Here is a 14,296-nt window from a genome sequence, read left to right on the forward strand (position 1 = left end):
AAATGTGGACGGACGACAGACAAAGACCGGTCACAAAAGCTCACCTGAGCAATCAGGTGAGCTAAAAATGATCTGAAAAAACATTAAAGTTTGCATCTGCATTCGCGGGTATCGCACTTCATGCGGTTTTGCAATTATGCCACCCTACTGTACGGGCTGTTTACATGTCAGGTTATGTGACCCAAATTCAATTCGCTCTAAGATCATGAGCGATTTAATAATTTGTGGTTTAAATCCATCAGAAACACGTTTATTCACAAAATTTATCGTTATTCCGAATTAATTTTTCAGTATTTTAGCTTATTTTTAACTTGTTTACACTTCGTCTGCTCGCATATTGCCGATTTGCTGTGATGTTAAATATCACTATACAAAGATTAAGCCTTTAAAACAGCTAAATTCAATACTTTTGGATTTTCGTACCAAAATCTTCCAGACTGTTCAAAATCAACAAAAAACAGTACATTTACAAAACTAATTCATCATTTATCGAATTTTAAATTTTTTGTTTGTTTTCCTTGTTAAGAAGCTGCTCTGCATAGTGCTGGGCACCATATCGAGACTGCTCTGCATAGTGCTGGGCACCATACCAAGACTGCTCTGCATAGTGCTGGGCACTATACCGAGACTGCTCTGCATAGTGCTGGGCACCATACCGAGACTGCTCTGCATAGTGCTGGGCACCATACCGAGATTGCTCTGCATAGTGCTGGGCACCATACCGAGACTGCTCTGCATAGTGCTGGGCACCATACCGAGACTGCTCTGCATAGTGCTGGGCACCATATCGAGACTGCTCTGCATAGTGCTGGGCACCATACAGAGACTGCTCTGCATAGTGCTGGGCACCATACCAAGACTGCTCTGCATAGTGCTGGGCACCATACCGAGACTGCTCTGCATAGTGCTGGGCATCACACAAGCCATACCGAGACTCTTGAGCAAAACCGACCGATTTGGTTTCCATAAACCAACAAAGGAGGGATTCCTTAACTATCAAAGTTTCCAAGGAATAAAGATATTAGCCATGGTAATCTTAATTATTGGTTCTGTTGGTAAACTTTGATGGAATATTTGTGAACTTGCATGGATTTTTAGAGAGCGTATATGTGTCTGCCTGTCAACAAAATCAGCTATGGAATTATAAAGATCAGATGTTTAAACATTGTCAACGGGTTGTTTAATTAACGATTTGGGGGACAAAAAAACGATTGTTCCCATGCAAAATTTTGTTTGAATGTCTACCAGTGCCTGCAAATTAATGAACTGTTTAAAGACTATTGTCAAGCAATATCGTCCCCTACCGGTGAACCACCACCATTTTCAGCAATATTTCTAGTCTATTTGTTGTCATAGCAACCAGAATTCTTGCTATGGGCTGTCAGTTGTAGTGGCAGCCATTGTGTGAATACGTTTTTTGTCACTGTGACCTTGACCTTTGACCTAGTGACCTGAAAATCAATAAGGGTCATCTGCCAGTCATGATCAATGTACCTATGAAGTTTCATGATCTTAGGCTTAAGAATTATTGAGTTATCATCCGGAAACCATTTTCTTTTTCGAGTCACTGTGACCTTGACTTTTAACCTAGTGACCTGAAAATCATTAGGGGTCTTCTGACAGTCATGATCAATGTACCTATGAAGTTTCATGATCCTAGGCGTAAGCATTCTTGAGTTATCATCCGGAAACCATTTTACTATTTCGAGTTTCTGTGACCTTGACCTTTGACCTAGTGACCTGAAAATCAATAGGGGTCATCTGCCAGTCATGATCAATGTACCTATGAAGTTTCATGATCATAGGCCCAAGCACTCTTGATTTATCATCCGGAAACCATTTTACTACCGGTATTTTTAGTCACTGTGACCTTGACCTTTGACCTAGTGACCTGAAAATCAAAAGGGGTCATCTGCCAGTCATGATCAATGTACCTATGAAGTTTCATGATCATAGGCCCAAGCATTCTTGATTTATCGTCCGGAAACCATTTTACTACCGGTATTTCGAGTCACTGTGACCTTGACCTTTGACCTAGTGACCTGAAAATCAAAAGGGGTCATCTGCCAGTCATGATCAATGTACCTATGAAGTTTCATGATCCTAGGCCTAAGTGTTATTGAGTTATCATCCGGAAACCATCTGATGGACGGACCGACCAACATTTGCAAAACAATATACCCCCTCTTCTTCGAAGGGGGGCATAAAAATATATGGAAGTTATTGTAAACAAAACATTACAAAACTTTTAATAAACAAGGGCTGTTTGTAAACCATGCATGCCCCCAATATGGACTGTCAGTTGTTGTGGCAGCCATTAAGTGAATACGTTTTGTGTCACTGTGACCTTGATCTTTGACCTAGTGACCTGAAAATCATTAGGGGACATCTGCCAGTCATATTCAATGTACCTATGAAGTTTCATGATCCTTGGCATAATTATTTTTGAGTAATCATTTGGAAACCATTTTACTGTTTTGAGTCACTGTGAACTTGACCTTTGACTTAGTGACCGGAAAATTAATAGGGGTCATCTGCCAGTCATGATCAATGTACCCATGAAGTTTCATAATCCTAGCCGTAAGCATTCTTGGGCTATCATCCGGAAACCATTTTACTATTTCAAGTCACTGTGACCTTGACCTTTGACCTAGTGACCTGAAAATCAATAGGGGTCATCTGCCAGTCATTATCAATGTACCTATGAAGTTTCATGATCCTAGGCGTAAGCATTCTTGAGTTATCATCCGAAAACCATTTTACTGTTTCGATTCACTGTGACCTTGACCTTTGACCTAGTGACCTGACAATCAATAGGTGTCATCTGCCAGTCATGATCAATGTACCTATGAAGTTTCATGATCTTAGGCTTAAGCATTCTTGAGTAATCATCCGGAAACCATTTAACTATTTCGAGTCAATGTGACCTTGACCTTTAACCTAGTGACCTGAAAATCAATAGGGGTCATTTGCCAGTCATGATCAATGTACCTATGAAATTTCATGATCCTAGGCGTAAGCATTCTTGAGTTATCATCCAGAAACCATTTTACTATTTCGAGTCACTGTGACCTTGACATTTGACCTAGTGACCTGATAATCAATAGGGGTCATCTGCGAGTCATGATCAATGTACCTATGAAGTTTCATGATCCTAGGCGTAAGCATTCTTGAGTTATCATCCGGAAACCATTTTACTATTTCGAGTCACTGTGACCTTGACCTTTGACCTGAAAATCAATAGGAGTCATCTGCCAGTCATGATCAATGTACCTATGAAGTTTCATGATCCTAGGCCTAAGGGTTCTTGAGTTATCATCCAGAAACCATCTGGTGGACGGACGGAACGACATGTGCAAAACAATATACCCGCTCTTCTTCGAAGGGGGGCATAAAATGTAATGCATCCAAAAAATTATTTTTATTTTCCTTGATAAAAAAGTGTTTTATATCATCCAAGCTTGAATATATTATATTTTATAATAAATTGTGTGTTTATTGGCGTCGCTCTGGACAGCGGCGACTAGTATGTATTGCATCTTTTTTCGCTTATGGGAGGAGAAGTTATTTTATGGATCAATGTATATATTTTTGTTTTAAGAATATCTTACATAGTGGTGATTTTTTCGTGTAAATTAGTGTAAATAAGTACTGCATTTGCGCCTATTACATTTATTACAACATTTATTGCCAATAATGCAAAGCTGAATGTTTTAATTAAAAACTGATCCACAACTGATCACAGGGGAAGGATCACAGGGACTGGGCAAATACGCGAAACTTTCTGGTTTTGTATAAAAACAAAACATAATCAAAATATATTTATTTTGTGATTTTTCTAATTGCTTATTTAGTGGAGAATAAAGGTTGTACGATATTTGACGACCTATCAAGCAAGCAAGTTTATTGGAAGGCGTAGTGGTACGAAAACGTACAATGTATTATTTTATTAATAGACATATAATAACCATCGCTATACACAACTTCACCAAATAGCAGTACATAAATGATGTCAGCCAGAATAGCTCAGTTGGAAGAGCGTTAGACTGAAGTTGTTTACGCAACAATCATCTTAAGGCCCTTGGTTCGATCCCGGGTTCCAGCACGAACGGAACAGTTCGGCGGCTGACAATATTTTTCAGTCAGGTTAATAAATATAATAAAGCTTTATTTTATGTAGACATTTTAAAATCCATTTTACAACAATTAGACATTTTTATTAAAATTAATGGATGCCGCGTGGTTACGTTATTTAAAATTTCTTACATCACTTAAATATCTTATAAAAAATACACTTGTTTTTATATTAACAAATAAATGCAAACAACACATCTATTATCCATGTATTTTTATGGTTGTCTATCATAGGCCCTCAGTACTATCCCTACCACATATAGAGCGCGAAGCGCGACACGTATTATTGATTGTAACAATGAGTTGTGATAAGAAAGCAGCCGCTTATCAAGGAAGAGCTGTGTCCCAGCAACCCGTTTCCCTAGAGTCAAGCACTCCTTGGAGGTTTTTTTTAAGAACCGCATATAGAGCGCGAAGCGCGACATGTATAACTTTCCAGGTGGTATGGGCCCTTTAGCATTATCCGACCATTACGTCCATAGTTATCTTCCTTAGAATTTGAGAAATTTTGAAATCGTTGTTCGAAGTCCAAAATTTTCATCCCATTGTTCCCAAACTTGCACAGGTTTTTTTTATCAACGAGGACCCAACCCAAACTCTCTATATGAGCAATATCGGACCATAAGTCCAGAATTATGTCTCTTTGAATTTAAAAATAAAAGTGAAAAACTGCTCGGTCATGTGATTATGTCAACATTTTTCATCGGATTCTTTCCAAACTTACAGTGCCTTCATATCAATGAACATGTTTACCTCATTAAAAATAAGAAACATCGGGACAATAAGTCCAGATTTGTTTTCTATTAAATTTGACAAAATCAACAATTTCCACTTGTTTAAAAGATTTCACAACTTTCGTCTGAATATTTCCAAACTTGTTAAGTGTTTTTATATCAGTATTATACGAACCCTATTGAAAATGATGAATATCGGAGCAATAAATCTATTATGATCTTTAAATGAATTTCAAAGTATTGTGCTTCTTTATGCAATTTACAGTTTTCATTAAAAAAAATTCAAACTTTTACAGTGTTTTCATATCAATGAGTACTCAACCCCTATCGTTAATGAGCAAGGTAAGAATAAGTTCAGAATCATCTCCCCTTGAAGTTGAGAAAAAAATGAAATTATGCTTACAAGATGAAGCAGATTATGTAAAACCTACACAGTTCTGATCAATAAAAGAAAACTGCACAGGGATGCCAGTAAAAAAAGGAAACCAATGTAAAAACAAGGGCTGTTTGTAAAACATGCATGCCCCCATATGGGCTGTCCGTTGTAGTGGCAGCCATTGTGTGAATACGTTTTTTGTCACTGTGACCTTGACCTTTGACCTAGTGACCTGAAAATCAATAGGGGTCATCTGCGAGTCACGATCAATGTACCTATGAAGTGTCATGATCCTAGGCGCATGCATTCTTGAGTAATCATCCAGAAACCATCAGGGGTTTTTCTGCCTATTTTGGGAAAAGGAGTCTAACCAAATTGGGAATTTTTTATCGACAAAATTGGTCATTTTGGGAATTTTTGCTTCGATGAAACGGCTCATTTGGGAAAAAATTGTGAATTAATCATGCTTAAATAATTCAGTGGTTTAACAAATAAATTTGTTTTTATTTGGTTATTTTGTCTTCTTTATGTAAACAGATGCAATATTGGGCATGTTCAACGTTAATTCAATTACTGCAGTTTTATTTTTCAGTTACAGTTACACTCTGTGATAAGAACTGAACAGTCAAAACCTTATAGCAAATATTTTTGACCAAAACAAACACTGGTTAGTCACATAAGTTATAAGACACTTCATTCTTAAAAAAAAAAAAAAAAAAAAATTTTTTTTTTTTTTTTTTTTTTTTGAAATTGGGAAAAAAATTATAATTTCGGTTTGGGATCGGGTCCGTTTGCTTTGCGAGTGCCTCCGTTGTCCGGAGGCGCAGACAGTGCTGAAAAACCCCTGACCATTTTACTATTTCGGGTCACTGTGACCTTGACCTTTGACCTTGTGACCTCAAAATCAATAGGGGTCATCTGCGAGTCATGATCAATCTACCTATGAAGTTTCATGATCCTAGGCGTATGCGTTCTTGAGTTATCATCCGAAAACCATTTTACTATTTCGGGTCACCGTGACCTTGACCTTTGACCTAGTGACCTCAAAATCAATAGGGGTCATCTGCGAGTCATAGTCAATCAACCCATGAAGTTTCATGATCCTAGGCGTATGCATTCTTGAGTTATCATCCAGAAACCATTTTACTATTTCGGGTCACCGTGACCTTGACCTTTGACCTAGTGACCTCAAAATCAATAGGGGTCATCTGCGAGTCATGATCAATCATACCCATGAAGTTTCATGATCCTAGGCGTATGCGTTCTTGAGTTATTCAAAAACCATTTTACTATTTCGGGTCACTGTGACCTTGACCTTTGAGCTAGTGACCTCAAAATCAATAGGGGTCATCTGCAAGTCATGATCAATCTACCTATGAAGTTTCATGATCCTAGGCCCAAGGGTTCTTGAGTTATCGTCTGACAACCATCTGGTGGACGGACCGACAGACAGACCGACATGAGCAAAGAAATATACCCTCTCTTCTTCGAAGGGGGGGCATAAAAATGAACTATGAAATATTTGGGGGTTACAACACAAAATCATAGATAATGGTTATTTGGGGGTTATAAAACAACATCATAAATAATGGTGATTTGGGAGTTATAACACAAAATTATAGATAATGGTTATACCAGTATCTTTTTCTATTTTGTTTAAAATAATCGGCCAATATATTAATATTTACAGTGAACAAAAATCGTTCCATGTAACTTCATTGAGTGCCTTTACACTGAAATTTGTGGCGCTCTTTGATGCTTTGCATCAATACTTATCTTGTTTAGCCTCTGTCATTCCAAGCAGGGCTCGAAATTAACACTCGCACACTTGCAAAATGCGAGTGAAAAATACCGATTGCGAGTTAAGTTTTAAGCCACCAGAATTTTTTTGCGAGTGAAGAAATAGTGAAAAAAAAGAGTTATATTGCTAAATGCGCTCGATGTTGTGAATGCTAAACCGCAGGTCAATTAATAGAACGTCTGAATACCCATATGCGGAAGCTCAATCTCCACGCAGAGTTGTCGTTCCTTGCTCTCACATACAACTCTGCGAAAGGCTCAGTCCTCCATTTTGTCTATAAAATAGATAAAACCGAACAAACACATTCAACGTATAATGCATGCATTAAATTAAGAAATATGACTTTTAAATGTACGATAAATCGTGCAAAAAACTTGCGAGTTTTAATGCAACTCTTTGGAACTAATTTATTGCCCATTTACGCAGATGGAATCATTCCACGCACTTCACAAATGTAAACAATTGAACATATTTTTTTTGAGTGACGTTAGGAATTGCTTCGACGTGTGTATGTATGTTGGTTTCTTAACATAAAAAAAACCATATCAATTTTATAATAATGAATTAAGACTGATATTAGATATCATGGTATGAGATGGTTTTCTTTAATGCAGTGAATGCAATGTAACCGTCGTGCAAGAGATTGTTTAGTATTCTGTAACCTCAATGATGAACGCTTGGAATGATCATGACATAAATGAGACGCTTTCATAACAATAGTCTGTTCTGAGCCCAACACAGAGGTGAATGTAATGTAACCGTTGTGCAAGAGATTGGCGGAAGCTCGCACCTTGTATGTAGACTGGTATACTTATAGTACATATATGCGGATGGTATTGGTACAAAGAACATGAAACAGTTGATTATCCACACATGTTCACTATGAAAGACCAAAAACCTGAACAGTCATGTCGTCGAAGCGAAAAATAACTAGTTTCTTTTTGCCCATAGATTGAAATAACAATACGAAATATAAAGCAAAGTTAACGGTTGAGTTGAGAGAGAAAAAAAAACGGAAATTAAATTCTTCCACAAAAACAGTGAAAGTGGGAAAAAGAACTTTATATATAACACCAAAACTTGTGGTTGATGTCATATTTTATTTAGTTTTAATAGTACAAAACTAATGTCCAAACTTGCTTTTATTTATGTTTCCAGCAAAATTTGCGAGAATGTTTTTGATTTTGCGAGCTGGTATTTAAGCTGCTCGCAATGTTTTGCTAGTAGAAAGAAAAGTTAAATTCGAGCCCTGCAAAGCTGGTTCAGTGGCTTCAGCGTAGTGGATATGGTGTCCACTTAGCGACTGTGGGGTCTCAGTATTGATCCCTTTAGTGGGAGTGTTCTTTAGATGACCCTTACGACGCCAAGTACTGGTCCTACCCAGGAAACAGGTTGTTTCATTAAATATCTCAATTCAAATAAATCTTGCTAAATTACTTGATTCTAGAATAAACTGATTAAACATAAAAGAATGTGATTTTTCAAATCAATTTAAATTATCAACATATAATAATGTAGAACTGAAGGACAAAGTACTTGTTTTGCCATTGAAGTACACATGTATGTCAAATATACAGGCATCTCAAAGGATTTTAATTTCCTTTGGCAAAAAAGTGTCAATTAGTTGAAATTATGTTGCCACTAAAAAACTAGCCAAGTGTAGCAATTCATAAATAACAGTATAAACTGCATACAATTATTGGTAAGCAAACAAACAAAATGTTATACATGTATCACCCATATTTTTTTATTTATACATTTTAGTATCACATAAAACAAACATAGCTGTATCAGTAATCATATAAGCTTATTTAATTGTCAATGATTGTCTTTCTGTGCTACGCAACTAGCAGAAAAATGTTAAAATGTTAATATATTTAGTACATATATATTCAAAGGTATATGGTGATGTTTGGCGATTAAAAACACTTCAATCACTTATTTGCATGTATAAGAATAGTTTTTAAATAAATTAATACTAAACACTTGTCATTAACTTACGAGAATATTTACGTACATGTACTAACAAAGTGATGTTATCTTTTGAAGAACTGTGAATCAATGGCTTATGTATCATAAACCATTTAATACAGGCACGAAAAATATGTATAATACAGCACAGTATTCAGTTCACATAATATTAACTGTCTTTTTCACTATTTATTGATTAGGTAAGAGCATTGACATCTACAAAACGAGCGCGGCCAATTTTGAGAATTATTTTTACTGCGCCCTTGACGTCAGTTACATTGTAAAATCAAAAGTTCAGTTTATTTGTGTACAAAACCTAATTTTTGTTTGTTTGAAAAAAAAAAGTTTTTTGTATCAATGTGGTAGGAGATCTGGAACTGAATTTTAATTTCTCAACAGGAAAAACAGCACTTGCCCCGGTCGGTCAAGTATTTAACAAATTTTACTCGCCCGACCGTCAACTTCACGGGCAAATATGAGCGGTCGAGTGGATTTTACAAGGCCTAAATAGTTATTTTAGTCCCATCGTTAACGTTCTTTAGACCATTAACTCTTCCAGTGCTGGAAACCTAATTGAAGGCCTTTGCAAACAGTTTGGATCCAGATGAGATGCCACAGAATGTGGCGTCTCATCAGGATCCAAACTGTTTGCTATTCTGATAGTATTTTTTTTTTAAATCAAAGAAAATGCTAATTTTAGAAATTCATTAGACAACATTTTTGCAGACAACAAATTTCCCAGCATGCAATGGGTTAACTGTAACTTGGCATCAACTGCTGAAGACTTACCCGGTAGTGGGTGCCCAAAAAAAATTGGGAGCACCCAAAACGGCAGTATGATAAGTGCAAATATATAACACATGTACAATCACCTGCATGTTTCAGATTCCGGGTTAATGATTTGACAACAAGAGCTTTGCTAGATAAAAATATGTTTATGTGGTTATTAGCAACTGTTAATAGTACAGGTCTAATGATTTACTATATATTGTTTATGCACCATTTGCATGCAAGTTATGATAATCACCAGGGGATCTAAGAGGGGTCAGCCAATAAGGTATGCAGATTTCATACAAGGGGATCTAAGAGGGGTCAGCCAATAAGGTATGCAGATTTCATACAAGGGGATCTAAGACGGTCAGCCAATAAGGTATGCAGATTTCATACAAGGGGATCTAAGAGGGGTCAGCCAATAAGGTATGCAGATTTCATACAAGGGGATCTAAGAGGGGTCAGCCAATAAGGTATGCAGATTTCATACAAGGGGATCTAAGAGGGGTCAGCCAATAAGGTATGCAGATTTCATACAAGGGGATCTAAGAGGGGTCAGCCAATAAGGTATGCAGATTTCATACAAGGGGATCTAAGAGGGGTCAGCCAATAAGGTATGCAGATTTCATACAAGGGGATCTAAGAGGGGTCAGCCAATAAGGTATGCAGATTTCATACAAGGGGATCTAAGAGGGGTCAGCCAATAAGGTATGCAGATTTCATACAAGGGGATCTAAGAGGGGTCAGCCAATAAGGTATGCAGATTTCATACAAGGGGATCTAAGAGGGGTCAGCCAATAAGGTATGCAGATTTCATACAAGGGGATCTAAGAGGGGTCAGCCAATAAGGTATGATAATCACCAGGGGATCTAAGAGGGAACAGCCAATAAGGTATGATAATCACCAGGGGATCTAAGAGGGGTCAGCCAATAAGGTATGCAGATTTCATACAAGGGGATCTAAGAGGGGTCAGCCAATAAGGTATGCAGATTTCAAACAAGGGGATCTAAGAGGGGTCAGCCAATAAGGTATGCAGATTTCATACAAGGGATCTAAGAGGGGTCAGCCAATAAGGTATGCAGATTTCATGCAAGGGGATCTAAGAGGGGTCAGCCAATAAGGTATGCAGATTTCATACAAGGGGATCTAAGAGGGGTCAGCCAATAAGGTATGCAGATTTCATACAAGGGGATCTAAGAGGGGTCAGCCAATAAGGTATGCAGATTTCATACAAGGGGATCTAAGAGGGGTCAGCCAATAAAGTATGCAGATTTCATACAAGGGGATCTAAGAGGGGTCAGCCAATAAGGTATGCAGATTTCATACAAGGGGATCTAAGAGAGGTCAGCCAATAAGGTATGATAATCACCAGGGGATCTAAGAGGGGTCAGCCAATAAGGTATGCAGATTTCATACAAGGGAATCTAAGAGGGGTCAGCCAATAAGGTATGCAGATTTCATACAAGGGGATCTAAGAGGGGTCAGCCAATAAGGTATGCAGATTTCATACAAGGGGATCTAAGAGGGGTCAGACAATAAGGTATGCAGATTTCATACAAGGGGATCTAAGAGGGGTCAGCCAATAAGGTATGCAGATTTCATACAAGGGGATCTAAGAGGGGTCAGCCAATAAGGTATGCAGATTTCATACAAGGGGATCTAAGAGGGGTCAGCCAATAAGGTATGCGGATTTCATACAAGGGGATCTAAGAGGGGTCAGACAATAAGGTATGCAGATTTCATACAAGGGGATCTAAGGAGGTCAGCCAATAAGGTATGCAGATTTCATACAAGGGGATCTAAGAGGGGTCAGCCAATGAGGTATGCAGATTTCATACAAGGGGATCTAAGAGGGGTCAGCCAATAAGGTATGCAGATTTCATACAAGGGGATCTAAGAGGGGTCAGCCAATAAGGTATGCAGATTTCATACAAGGGGATCTAAGAGGGGTCAGCCAATAAGGTATGCAGATTTCATACAAGGGGATCTAAGAGGGGTCAGCCAATAAGGTATGCAGATTTCATACAAGGGGATCTAAGAGGGGTCAGCCAATAAGGTATGCAGATTTCATACAAGGGGATCTAAGAGGGGTCAGCCAATAAGGTATGCAGATTTCATACAAGGGGATCTAAGAGGGGCCAGCCAATAAGGTATGCAGATTTCATAGACTCGCGCACTATTGTTAAATTTTAATCTGTAATATTTAATGTTAACCAACTTCTTTTAAAAAATACTTTTTCTCTTTTTGCCTATATTTTTGCTCCATACCTTTTTGCATGCATCTGGTAACCATATAAATTGGATTCACTTAAAATTTCACTTTCAACAGATCCAGCAAAGTTAAGAACTATGTGTACAACTAGTAAGGCATTGAACAGAAGAGAATAAGCTGAAAGGAAAAATGTATAGCATGTGATAAAGAGAAGTTTGAACACACCTGTTTGCTCGAAACAGGCTTCACGTTGCTCAAAGCAGGCTTCACGTTGCTCGAAGCAGGTACAAACACTGCAAGATCCAAATCGGCTGAGCGCCTCAGAGCTGTTCCAGATGGGGAAGAGCCAAAACACTCGACCACTGCATGCTTCAGATGGGAATTCTGCAGCAATAATGCTATGCTGTTGTTTATTTTTCTTAAGTTTGCATAATTTCCAACACTATGTCAGTCAAATTACGCGAGTCAGTAAATCAACATGCATTTAACATGAATTACTTCATTAACTAGAATGAAGTACACATACTTATTCAAGTAACTGACAACAGCCCTACTTAACCCATTTATACCTAGTGGACTCTCCCATCCTTCTCAATTGGATCAATTTTTTTCCAAAAAGAGGGATGTCTAGTATATTCATTTCTATATTAAGAATATTTCTTATTCATGTGGCGTCTCATCTGGGTCTACGCTGTTTGCCAACGCCTTTTTTCTAGACACTAGGCATAAATGGGTTAAATGAGAGGTGAGGGGAAAAAAGGCCAAATAAAGGATTGGTTGACCGATCCTAACTCAAGAAAAAAGGCTGAGTTTGGAATCAAAGCCATGATACTCATTTTTACACCAACACTCAACGAACTGAGGAAGCTGTCAGGACTAAGAATACCAATAGAAAACACTTTGATAAGGACATATACTTTTCCGAGCTCAGTGTTTTTTTTTCAGTTTTGGGGGAAATGGGTCTGGTCCTCTGAGGGGGGGGGGGGGGGGAAATTCAGGCGTAAAAGGGGAAAAAGGGGAAAATTCAATGCTTAGCAAGTAACAGTACAAAATCAAGTTTTAACTATAATTCACCATACAGAGAGAGAAAAACATTATTCCAACTATTTTTTTCATCAACATATTATGTTCCTGTTCCAAGTTCAACATTTCTTGGCTTTTCTGCAAATTTGTCAATTATTCTGGTGACCTCTTCACCAAGTCTCTCCATGTGCAGACAAAGTCTTATCAGGGACTCAAGTGTATCTTCCCCAAGCCTGTTTCTGTGTGGTGTGCAAAGCAGGTTGAGCAAACTAAACAGTCTTTCAATACTGCCGGCATTTAAATAAGACTGACTAAGTTGTGCTTGTTGAAACAGAATATCAATGCCGTAAAGTGAAAGTCGTGATAGTGAACTACGTACGGTTTGCGGTAAAGGAGGCTAAAAGAAAGTAAACAAGCGGATGCGGCAGTTCAGGAAAATTATAATAAATAAATTTGTAACGAAAGACGTATTTAAATGAGGTATTGATAAAAATTGAATAACACTTCCGAGAGAGGAATTTTTCAAATAATTGGGGGAAAAATATATACTCTAGAGATGGAAGAATGGGGCCGAATAACGCCGAATATTTCATAAAAAAACAACACTGGAGCTAATATTTGATGGGCCACTAAATGTTCTAAGAAAACGCATATGTTATCTAAAAAGAATCACTCAAAGAACAGAAGGGGCAACTCTAGTCAAAATGTAAGTATATACGAGTCGTGTTCTGAGAAAACTGGGCATAATGCATGTGCGTTAAGTGTCGTCCCAGATTAGCCTATGCAGTCTGCACAGGCTAATCAGGGACGACACTTTTGGCCTAAATTGGATTTTTGCTAAGAAGGAATTTTAATCGAAAAATGTCACAAAAGCGGAAAGTGTCGTCCCTGATAAGCCTGTGCAGACTGCACAGGCTTATCTGGGATGACACTTAAGCACAAGCATTATGCCCAGTTTTATCAGAACGTGACTCATATGCCTGCTTTGTAAGAAGTGAATTTAGAGTTTAATATCCAATCAGGCTCTCTGGCATGATTGCTTTGAGAAAGGTTTCTTTAACTTCTCTTTATTAGACACTAATCGATAGTATTACATAAACATTTTGTACTATTTTAGAATGTTTTACATTGTTTTTGTTATTTCTGTGACCAAATGGAAATTTTTTATACATACAATCAGTTAAATATTATAAATAAGGTTTACAAAATATCAAAATCTGTTTTTGTTGTGACACAATTCCAAAAGTAATGAAACCAATATCAATACTAAACA

The 14,296-nt window shown here is 37.7% G+C and overlaps 1 protein-coding gene across 3 annotated transcripts in view; it reads right to left on the reverse strand.

The window, feature by feature from the left end:
* The window catches only part of LOC127841777 (poly(A) RNA polymerase, mitochondrial-like), a 58,321-nt gene that overhangs the window by 19,620 nt on the left and 24,405 nt on the right, over positions 1–14,296 (reverse strand). For 2 of the 3 annotated variants that reach the window (XM_052370845.1, XM_052370847.1), the window contains exon 5: positions 12,226–12,384. The exons of the other annotated variant lie outside the window; for it this stretch is intronic. In XM_052370845.1, coding sequence (XP_052226805.1) covers positions 12,226–12,384 — 159 coding nt within the window. The remainder of the gene's footprint in view (positions 1–12,225; positions 12,385–14,296) is intronic. 3 annotated transcript variants of the gene reach the window in all.

This window comes from Dreissena polymorpha, chromosome 8 (genome assembly GCF_020536995.1).
Source record: "Dreissena polymorpha isolate Duluth1 chromosome 8, UMN_Dpol_1.0, whole genome shotgun sequence".
Lineage (NCBI taxonomy): Eukaryota > Metazoa > Mollusca > Bivalvia > Myida > Dreissenidae > Dreissena > Dreissena polymorpha.